The 12,253-nt window shown below is 32.8% G+C and overlaps 1 protein-coding gene across 1 annotated transcript; it reads left to right on the top strand.

Moving 5' to 3' along the window:
• Nucleotides 1-2,784: 2,784 nt before the first annotated feature.
• Nucleotides 2,785-4,686, top strand: LOC123698725. The gene is made up of 3 exons (XM_045645476.1): nt 2,785-2,981; nt 3,848-3,966; nt 4,318-4,686. The coding sequence occupies exons 1-3, from the start codon at nt 2,960-2,962 to the stop codon at nt 4,684-4,686; spliced, it is 510 nt and encodes a 169-aa protein (XP_045501432.1). The 5' UTR covers nt 2,785-2,959.
• The last annotated feature ends 7,567 nt before the right edge of the window (nt 4,687-12,253 follow it).

Raw genomic sequence — 12,253 nt, forward strand, 5'->3', positions numbered from 1 at the left:
TGCTCATGACTTAATTTCATTGATTTGATTCGTATTTTGGCGAATTAAATTCAAAGATTGTTCGTTGGACGATTTAATTTCGGTAATTTGTGTTTTTACCTCAGAAATGTTTTCATGAATTTTGTTTACTATTTTGTTCATTTGAGCATACATATTTTTCAAGTAATGTACTAATACGGCTCAACTCCGACCGAATATCCTTCATATCATCACTAAATCTGCAATCTTGTTCTAGCGGTTGTTTTCGTTTTCTGTAAGTAATTTGAGTATCAGTTGGCGTAGAACTCGTAGAAAACGATCTTAGCTTCGATAGATCGGGATGCGATCCACCGGTAGTACCCACTGCACCACTGCTGGTTAAACGTGTTGGCGATCTGCGTACACACTCATATTTACTCCGCAATGGATAATTTGTGCAGGAATATGAGTCGTCATTTGTTTGAACTAAATCTAACATTTTAATTATTTTATCAGATTGATATCAGAATCAGGGCAAAGGCGAACGCTACATGTCAATAAATATTATGATAATTATCTTGATATTTACTGATGATTCAAGAGGTAGGTTGTTATTTGTAGGATGCATACTACTTGAGAATTATCACCGTCACTGTATGACGAAAGGTTCGTAAATATCTATCTTTTTAGGGTTCCGTATTTTTAGTTTCACAACATTTTCTATAAGTTTCAATTGAATTACGGTCAACTTCTTCAACTTGCATAAAACTCAGGAGATTTTTTGTTAGCCCTAATTTCATATCCCCATGTCAATATCATGCAAGTGCATATAAATGGAACAGATCAACATACGACTTATGATTTGGTATATAAAACGGAGTCAAGAAGTGTTTGAGCATTTCAAAATTTGAACCGTTACTGAGTCGAGTTCGTCTAGTCTAGGCGGATTTAGCAATGTATGGAACATTATACCTAACTATAATATGTTTGTGTACGGAGCCAACAAATACTGTAGTGATTACGAAAAATTAATCTACGTTACTTAATATACAGTTTCGTTTTGTCGGATCAAATAAAGCTGTAATTTTGATAATATAAATGAATCTGATCAACATACGACTTTGGATTTGGTATATAAAACGGAGCCAACAAGTGTTTATGGGTTTCTGAATTTCGGCCGTTACGGAGTCGATTCAGTTCGAGATCTTAGCAATAAAAATGTTGAGTATATCAATTTCTCCATGAATACGTTTGGCAACATCGCCCAAATATTGGCGCCGTTGCCACTCCGGGCAAGATCTATGCAACCGGAGTCGAGTAATATGGGGGAAAAGGTGGAGTCAGGAATGCACGGCAGTCGGGCTGGATCAACTTAGTGCCCAAGTTGGTATTTATATATATATATATATATATATATATATATATATATATATATATATTAATTCTAATATGTAGATAATAGGTTTTCGCGTCATATTTATGTTGTAAATAAGTATTCCTAAAATCCAAATTTCAAAATCATCACAATAAATATATGTAATATTTAACAATTTAATTTCACAGTTGACCTGAGGTTCCGTCGGATAAAGAACAAGGTGCAAGAAGTCGAAAAAAATAGTTGTGAAGAATTTTATCAGAATGAGGAGGTGAGGTTTCATATGAACGAAAACTTTCCTTGAAAACCACGCTTTCCAAGGGTGAGACCCAAATGAAAATCGGTTCTCCGTCGCATATGTAGAGACAACACACAGCAGACTTTGTATTTAATATAATAAGAGTAGTCATTTGTTTAGTATATGAGGTAGGTAAGAAAAATATATTTTCAGATCAACTTTCAAAGTCTCTGGCCCAAACATGTTATTTGTGTAAAAGCAGACACAGAACAGAGTTGTGTGATCGATCCAGGAATGGCGTTGGTTTCCAAGATAAAGAATCAATGGATTTTGGTAAGCTTTTCTGAACTTTTACTGTGTGATCAAATTAAAGTTTTATGTTTAAACGATTTTTTGAAGTGAAACTTCTTTACCGGGGTTGGAAAAAAAATTAGTGTAACATTTTTCCGTTACGCGCCATCTTTTTCTTATGACTTATCCCTACCACGCGAGATTCGACGTATTTCTGTAAAGTTGCATATAGTAAATTATTTTTTGAAAAAATAAGGTCATAAAGAAGTTTTACTTCTTACGTGTGTACACTAGTACAAGCACACATTTTTTTTATTTAAAAATACATATATGAACATACAATTGCCAAGAATTATAATTATATAAACGTTACCTCCTTTCGTGGTCTGATGAAAATTCCTTGCTATAAAGTATGTACAATATCTATAACACGTTGCATCTTAGTTCAGTATGATATTATGTCGAAAAGTCGTTAACTTTTTGTTCATATAAACTTTCAGAATATTTTATATGTAGTTACCTACTTAAAAGACATCTTCCCCTAATTTCCACTTCTTCGGCTTCTTTCTTTCGGCTTCACCCGTGGTACATATTTCGCAATAAAAGGTAACATATGTCCTTTCTCGGGTATCAAAATATCTCCATACCAAATTTAATGCAAATTGGTTCAGTAGTTTATAATAATATCGTTTCTGTAAATTTTGTTTTTGTGTGCAATAAAGTGTTTTCTATCTATCTATCTATCTAGTTTAGGCGTGATTGAGTAACAGACAGACAGACAGAGTTACTTTCGCATTTATAATATTAAGTATGGATGTTTGTCATTTGTAGGGCCCCTAAATGAAAACACGATCGCTCTATTAACTTATTTAATTTCACAGTTAGGAATTAGCATCCTAGGTCCCGGCTGCTCCCTGCCATCTAGGTTCATAAAACTATCTCCATACACAACTTGGATACAAAGAAATTTACATACAAACACATACCGTAGAACATATCGTTTGGATACCAATTTGTATAGAAGAAACAAGAATCCATTTATACCCAGTGAGAGTATTGACAGGCAAGATGATTTTGTACTGGAAAAACTGGATGATATGACGATGGTGTTGAGAAAAAGTTAGTATAGTTAGTTACAGTTTAGGTAACAAATTATGTATACATATATAGGTGTTAAAAAAAAACTTGAGCGATGTCAAGGGACATCCGGATGGAACGAAGTGTTAAGTTAGAGAGAGACAGACAGAGAACCACGCGCATGCCGCACGCCGCACAACTCTAGCAAAAAGTGTCGTGACAATTTTTCGTAAGAATTTTTTCCGGCTAGCCCCCTTTCACAACGCGCGATAAGGAACTTCGTTCCAATAAATCAATGGAAACATTTTCTGAATTTGCAGAAAATATTTGCTATTCATTGCTATTACTTCGAGAACGCTAAAATTAAAATAAAGCCACTCTTATGTACAAGATAGAGAACTAATAATTCATATCCTACTAATATTACATTTTTGTAAATATTTAACACAAAAAAGAGACAGTTGAATGCACATTAATTATTTTTTACCTTCATAATTGTGCTTCTTGGTAAAATTAATAATCTGAGTAATATTATAGTACATAACGTTAATTTCGATGAGTTCTCATTCCTAAATTACAATATTATGAGTCACCGACTAGGTAACAAGTGATAACTGCGTTAAAAACAACCGACTTCAAACTTGCACTTGCAAAATTTACAAATACCTACAGACAAAAATGCTCATAAAATAAAAACTACTGGGCCTATCCGAATAAAATTTTTATGGGACCAATTCGACACCATCCCGCATCGAACAAAAAAAGAATTACGTAAATCGGTTCAGAAACCTCGGAGTAATCGGTGTACATACATTAAAAAAAAAAAAAAAATATACCGGCCGAATTGATAACCTCCTCCTTTTTTTTGAAGTCGGTTAATAATATGAAATAGTAATGTAAAATTCCAGATTATTCTAACGTAAGAGAAACAGTAATGGGCAAATGTTCAGATATTGATGGTGAACCTATGTACAGAGAAATTGGGAGAATTGAAGCCCCGGGACACATCGGAACAGGAGTTTATGTGGTATTTACTATTTATATGTATTTTAAAATTTGCATGTTTAGATATTATATATGTATATATAAACTACTAACTGTATTTTGAATAAATTTACAATTTAAAAGTAGTACTAGAATAACAGATATGCTAGAGTAGTAGGTACCTATCTTTTGTCGTGTGAAAATGCACATCTAAGTATATGATCTAAGTTAGGAAGCAAATGAACAAAGTATATGAATAAACCACATACACTGTTACTACATTCCAAATCACGAACGAACAAATCAAATTTAAAAAGTATCTTTATCAAGTAGAAGCCAACAATATAGTTTTAACTATTACCAATGACCAATACTAACTCATTTCATTTTTCAGCTATCTCTCTTCGACACGCTATATCCGAACATGACATGTGTAATGGTAACAGTACACTGCGACAAACGGACAAAAACAAAACTCTGGATCGACAAAGGCTTCTACCAGGACGATTTGGAACATCTCATAAAGACTGTACCAATTTTGGGACGTAATACCACAGTCCCGCCGAAAATACTCTTCATAAAGGACAGATATTCGAAGTATGAGAACTATGAGACTACCAATATTATCTTTAAGTTTGAATTCACTGGAAAAGCCAAGATTGTCGTGGAGTTCTTTGGACAGAAAATTGAAAATAAGGAAGAGGAACCACAGTTCGATGATGAGGACTTTTTACTGCGGTCCGCTAGAAAGTGTTTGTTTTAATTGATTGTAAATCGTTTTTATTAACTTTGTGTAAAGTTTTAAATTTTTTATATGTATTGACATGAAAAATAATGTAGAAATTACAATTTCAAGTGTAAATAACGAATCATATTCCTAACATATGAGACTGCTCTTGTTAGTAATAACTTATTATATATTATGTAAAAAATATAGTCCTTTGCGTTCAGAAGAAGTAAATTGTGATTATATTGTTGATTAATGTTCTATAGCACTGAATATTTTAGTAAGAATGTACGAGTAATTGATAATATCACCAAACTTAATTTATACGCAAAAACATAGATGTTAAATCTAATTGTCATAGAGAGAATTAAGTTGTGCTTGTAGACAACTTGTTTTGCATATTAACTTTTTAAGTGTTTTATGTATTCGCGTTTAGTACAATGTTATTGCTACTGCAAAAGTATAAATAAATGATTTAATATTATATACTCTGTGTCGTTTTATTTTCCCTTGTATTAGTTTTTGTATCAGTTTAAATTTTAATATAAGTAGCTCACAGTATTTTCGAGATAAACCTAATGTCAGTTTAAATAAATACGATCACCTTATAACTGTGAATTGCAACATTTGGATCAATTTATTTGAAAATCTGAATGATTTTCTATACAGGTAAATAAAAGCACACAAGCACCTATATTATAATATTATTTCCATGATATAAAACATTAACAAGAACAAAAAATTAATAAATTTAATCAAACTCTCAACTCCATATTATGATATATTGAGAATACCTGTTAATTAACACAAGACACACAAAAGAGCCTCTGGCACATTCTTCGACATTCCATCAATTTTATGATGCTGTCATCTTACGAAAGCCAACATCAGCGTTATACCAACGCATTTGATACACCAACCCTCCAAGGATCAAAATAAAATTTTCAAATGCATTATTAATACAGCGAGTTTATTCGTCTGTTGATTTGGTGTTGATGCATACGTTATTTTTATTATTTTATAAATAAGTGGCCTGATGATTGACATATAATAACCGTAGCTTGAAACCTGTCGAGCGAAATTAGGGCTATGAGATGAAGTTGTTGGAATTGTTATTTATAGGCTACGGCTATTTATAAATAGCATTTATTTTATGGGAATGCGTCTCGTTGTTTTTTCCAAAACATACTGGGGTACATCGTAATGTCGCTGATTGTAGCGAAGCGAATTGAAATGGTAATATTTTTGTATTTTTGTATAACATAAAGAATGTCTAAAGAGGTTTCATGTCCTTCGTAAAAGAGAACGAAACAGAAGACTACACGTCATAGACTTTTAACATGAATTGATTAGAAAAAGATTAGAAATTAAAGACTTTAACGGATTTAAAAGCGATTTATTCATTATATTATTCACGGTTCCCGTGACCACGCTGTTTATAAAGCTGAGGATTTTGTTTTTTTTTTGTATGAACGCGCTAATCTCAGGAACTACTGGTCCGATTTTAGATCGGTCCGAAAAATTATTTCGGTGTTAGATTGCCCATTTATCGAGGAAGGCTATATTATCTATATAATATCACGCTAAGACCAACAGGAGTGGAACAATTCGGGTGAAACCGCGAGGCAGAGCTAGTGTAATACCCGCGTAAAATCAAACATATAAAAGTACAATGTTTAATTCGTTTAAAGGTATTTACATAGTAAAACAGTAGAAGCTAAAAGATCACCCCTAAATTGCCGTACAAGGGCATCTAGAACCATTAAAAGGTAAAGTCATAAGGTCACAGACGGTTGAACTGGCCTATTTTAATAAAAGTTTATTGCCCAAGGGATTCAAACTAAGTCATAATCGTTAGGTTCGGATAATGCAATTGGTTCAGAATTAGATCATTTAACATTAAAGTAATTTAATAAATGTTAACGTAGCAAATAATTATGTTGGTGTATTTGTAGGTTTTTTGAAGTGTCTTTAAGCGTGTTGAAAGTAAAATTTCAAAGTCGCGTCGTGGCAATACCGTCACGTCATGGAGTAAGGTACTTTGGTATCTTCTTGAAATTTTACTCTCAACTCGCCTAAAGAAGTTTCACTTCAATAATAAAGACATAATATAAGGTGTAGAACTTACAATCAACCTACATTTTGTAGGTGTCCAAGGCATTTAAAATTGAGCTTTTTTAAATGATAATCATTTGGTTGTAAAATAAAACCACTGTGAAGTGTTTGAAAATATTTATTATATTGCAATACTTACATTAATTATTTTAATTCGTTTATTAGCTAGTGCATTGTATAGAAGAACCCAAATCCATAAGAGCATTTATTATAGGTACCAAAAGAGATTTAAGTGATGTCACTATTATCGAACATCGTAATATGCCGAAGATTACTTTCCCGTAATGTAATTAAAATAACTTTAAAAGTATGTAGCATCAATTAAATCTGTAGCAGTTCGAATCCACGATAAATACGGGTAGATATTGATAAATCTAGCTGGAGCTGCGCATCCTGGACCTCGAACTCCAAATCCGATCTGAAAAATTAACAAATCTATATTATTTTTAATTATATAGCAGTAAATATTTGTTTTGCAATTTGAATTAAAATAAACTCTTAAAAAATGGCGGCTTCACGTGCTAGAATAAAATTATCCTTTATAACTAATAAGCTCTAGAATTTATTTTTTATTTTCTCCATATTTCAAAAAAAAAACAAATCCGAGCAGACAACTCTACAAAAAATATACGTCAGTCTAATCTTTCTTTAGTTTATACTAGGTTTCCGCCCGCGGCTTTGCCCGCGCAGTCAAAGAAAAACCCGCATAGTTCGTTCCCGTGGGATTTCCGGGATTGCGTCATTTTCCCGGGATAAAAAGTAGCCTATGTCCTTTCTCGGGTATCAAAATATCTCCATACCAAATTTCATGGAAATTGGTTCAGTAGTTTAGGCGTGATTGAGTAACAGACAGACAGACAGAGTTACTTTCGCATTTATAATATTAGTATGGATTATAAACAAAATAACTACCTAATTTTATAATTTTACATACTCGTAAATATATAGACTAGCTCACCACACTCCAAAAACCAGTAGAATTTGAAGCAAGTACCATGCCATTATCCCAAACGCAGTTTTTCTTATTATTAATGGCATAACCACATTGATACTGTGGTAATTTTCCTCCAGACGTCTAATAATTAAATTATTATTATTAAAAATCAAGTAATTTAAAGTTATATTCTTTGCTTTCTGTCGTTGTTATTTTAGTCGGATCTGATTTAGAAAATTATGAAGATTAATTGTATAAGCAATAAAAGGAATTCTTAGAATGTTTAACTAAATAGAGATTCGCGAAAAATATAATTAAAAGTTAATATGAGATACTAATGTGAATATGATTCATTATAGTTATGGCAAGTTATTTTACAACATAAGATATTTTGGTAAAAGTGAAGTCCCATGTCCCCGTAGTGGGGTAAGGGGCAGATGCATTATGCATACATCTGTTTCACTGATCGATTTTTCTTTAGGGACAAGTAGGTGATCAGCCTTCTGTGTCCTATCAGACCGAGACATTTTTTTTCTTCGTCTCCACCGGGAATCGAGCCCAGGACCCCTCGGTTCTACGCTCACGCGTCAACCACTGTACCAAGGAGGCGGTCAAGATATTTTGGTAAAATGCATAAAAAAATATGAGAAAAAAAATATACCCCAGCCCTGTTATAAAATTCTTCGCAAAGTGGAAGACTGACGTATTGCATTTTATATATTACTTTTTCCAATATCTGATTTTCTGAAAAAAAAAATTCTCAGTTATAAGGAGGAAAATTTAAAAATTGAAATGTATTCTGCATAAATACTTAAGTGCAATTATTATATAGTAGCTGTAACTTTATTTAACAAAAACAGCACACGTTTAATAATCCATACTAATATTATAAATGCGAAAGTAACTCTGTCTGTCTGTCTGTCTGTTACTCAATCACGCCTAAACTACTGAACCAATTTGCATGAAATTTGGTATGTAGATATTTTGATACCCGAGAAAGGACATAGGCTACCCTTTATTGCGAAATATGTACCACGGGCGAAGCCGGGGCGGACCTCTAGTAATCAATATTTTAAAATAAATTTTCCTTGCTTTTCTTTCTCCGTTAAAAAAATAACCTCAATATATTACTTAATTTAAGAACACAAATATATATATATATATATATATATATATATAAATATATATATAGATATCTCCATGGGCACTATGTTGATCAAACGTGCCATATAGTTAGTAATTATTTGATCCGTTTTCACTTGTTGATCCGGTTGGTATTTGTGGATCCATTGCCACACCACCGTCCGTATGTGGATCCGAACGGAGCCACAAGTGTCACGATCAGTAATAATAATAATTACGTGCTTTTTATACAAATCCACCTTTTTTGCGTTTTAGCTCTTGTTGATCCGATTCAAATGAGCCAATCAGAGCCCACCGAGCTCAGCCATTGGTCGCTTGCGGCCTTAGCCATTTGAAAATTTAAAGACATTTATTCCCGTTATAGAAACGTATGTTGCCGTTCGCCTTCCATAATTTGTTCGGATCTTCGGGAGGGCAAGATAGCTAGCTCGTCTATTAGGATAGTGGCGATTTGATGTTGAAAATATAATATTTGTATTTTGTATTTATGTTTTTATGTAGCGCTTTGCGGATGAACATACACGTATTATAAAACTATAATTGTTTTAAATTCATTATTTTAGTGTCGTCCTAGATTTTATTTGTAGAAGTTAAAAAAGGATAGTTAAAGATATTTTTAATGATTTTATTTTGTAAAATTTGGGGTGGCGCTAATTTATTTTTGTAAGCACTCCCCGATACTTCTATTAAATACATTAGGTGCGGCTTTACTAACGTGTTGTAGATGGTGTGGCGTAATTTATGAGGAATGCAAGAAGTAATATTATGCAGAGATCTAGGAAGTGCTGATAATTTATTTTTTAGGTGGTCGATGTGATAATTTCATTTCAGAGAGCTGTCGATTCGCAAACCTAGGCATTTCTCGTGGGTTTTATGTTCTAATACAACACCGTTAATTTTAAGTGGAGCGTGTGGTGGAATAATTTTGTTATGAGCTTTGAATTTAGATATATTTATTTTTAGTAGATTGCATTTATTTATTTAATTTATTTAAATCATTTTGTGCTTGCGCTATCATGTATAGTGGGACCAAAATAAAACAGACAGGTGTCATCCGCACAAAGTGTTAGGTGACCATTTAGCTTTAAATCTTGGAAATTATTAATATAAATTAAAAAAAGCAATGGGCCTAGAATCGAACCTTGTGGTATGCCACATGTATTTGGTAAGGGAATGCTATCATGGTTATCTATTTTAACTATTCATGATCGATTTTTAAATATGATTTCAGCATATCTAGTGCTTTACCATTAATGTTAATGGATGCTAATTTCTTTATTAAAAGTTCGTGAGAAACGGTATCAAAGGCCTTTTGTAGGTCAATAAACACTCCCAAAACTATATTGTTTGCGTCAATGTTCTGTTTTATTTTAATAGTTAGGTCCATAGTCGCTGACAGAGTGTTACTTTTTGGCTTAAATCCGTATTGACGCACTGAAATAAAATTAAATGAGTCTAAATATTTTTCTAATCTCGTGTGTAAAATCTTCTCCAATATTTTTGACAATACTGGCAAAACCGAAATTGGCCTATAGTTACCAGGTTCAAATTTTGAGCCACTCTTATAGATAGGAGTTACCTTCGCTATTTTTAACGAGTCCGGAAAACGTCTTTGACTTATGGCTTGGTTAAAACAGTCGCTTAAGGTATGATTTAATTTTTAACCGACTTCAAAAAAAAGGGGGAGGTTATCAATTCGGCCGGTATGTTTTTTTTATGTATGTACACCGATTACTCCGAGGTTTCTGAACCGATTTACGTGATTCTTTTTTGTTCGATGCGGGATGGTGTCGAATTGGTCCCATAAAAATTTTATTCGGATAGGCCCAGTAGTTTTCATTTTATGGGCATTTTTGTCTGTATTTGTAAATGTTGCAAGTGCAAGTTTGAAGTCGGTTGTTTTTAACGCAGTTATCTACTTGTTCTTTGATGCATTTAATTGTTTTTGTAGTAATACCATCAAGACCTGTACTACAGTTTGAATTAAGGTTATTTATAATTATATATTTTTTTTACTGGCTTCGGTAGGTCTGAACTTATTAGTGAGATAATTTCTTAAAATTTCGTAGTTGTCTTTAGATTTCCTCTCCTTTGAGTTATAAGACGTCGATTCTGGGAAACGAGTAAAACTTACATTTTTTTCGCGGCTCTTTCTGTCCCGTAGTTCCTTGATTAAGTTTTAAATTATATGAAGTTGATTTTTAGACGTAAAACCCGATGGATTGGCTGACTGATTTATTGATTAAAGATTTAATTCCAGTGATTTTATTTTACTCTCACCCTAGTTTATCTGGGATTCTAATTGAGAAATAGTACTCTTCAATATGTTTTGTTCAGTAGGTAATTATCATACATGCTGATGACTTAATTTCATTGATTTGATTCGTATTTTGGTGAATTAAATTCAAGGATTGTTCATTGGACGATTTAATTTCGGTAATTTGTGTTTTTACCTCAGAAATGTTTTCATGAATTTTGTTTACTTTTTATTCATTTGAGCATACATATTTTTCAAGTAATGTACTAATACGGCTCAACTCCGACCGAATATCCTTCATATCATCACTAAATCTGCAATCTGGTTCTAGCGGTTGTTTCCGTTGGCGTAGAACTCATAGAAAACGAACTTAGCTTCGATAGATCGGGATGCGATCCACCGGCAGTACCCACTGCACCACTGCTGGTTAAACGTGTTGGCGATCTGCGTACACTCATATTTACTCCGTAATGGATAATTTGTGCAGGAATATGAGTCGTCATTTGTTTGACCTAAATCTAACATTTTAATTATTTTATCAGATTGATATCAGAATCAGAGCATAGGATACGTCAATAAATATTATGATAATTATCTTGATATTTACTGACGATTCAAGAGGTAGGTTGTTATTTGTAGGATGCATACTACTTGAGAATTATCACCGTCACTGTATGACGAAAGGTTCGTCCAAATATCTATCTTTTTAGTGTTCCGAATTTTTAGTTTCACAACGTTTTCTATAAGTTTCAATTGAATGACGGTCGACTTCTTCAACTTCCATAAAACTCAGGAGATTTTTTGCTAGCCCTAATTTCATATCCCCATGTCAATGTCATGCAAGTGCATATAAATGGAACAGATCAACATACGACTTATGATTTGGTATATAAAACGGAGTCAAGATGTGGTTTGAGCATTTCAAAATTTGAACCGTTACGGAGTCGAGTTTGTCTAGTCTAGGCGGATTTAGCAATGTATGGAACATTACCTAACTATAATATGTTTGTGTACGGAGCCAACAAATACTGTAGTGTTTACGAAAAATTAATCTACGTTACTTAATATACAGTTTCGTTTTGTCGGATCAAATAAAGCTGTAATTTTGATAATATAAATAATAATGATCAACATACGACTTTGGATTTGGTATA

This window comes from Colias croceus, chromosome 16, assembly GCF_905220415.1.
Source record: "Colias croceus chromosome 16, ilColCroc2.1".
Lineage (NCBI taxonomy): Eukaryota > Metazoa > Arthropoda > Insecta > Lepidoptera > Pieridae > Colias > Colias croceus.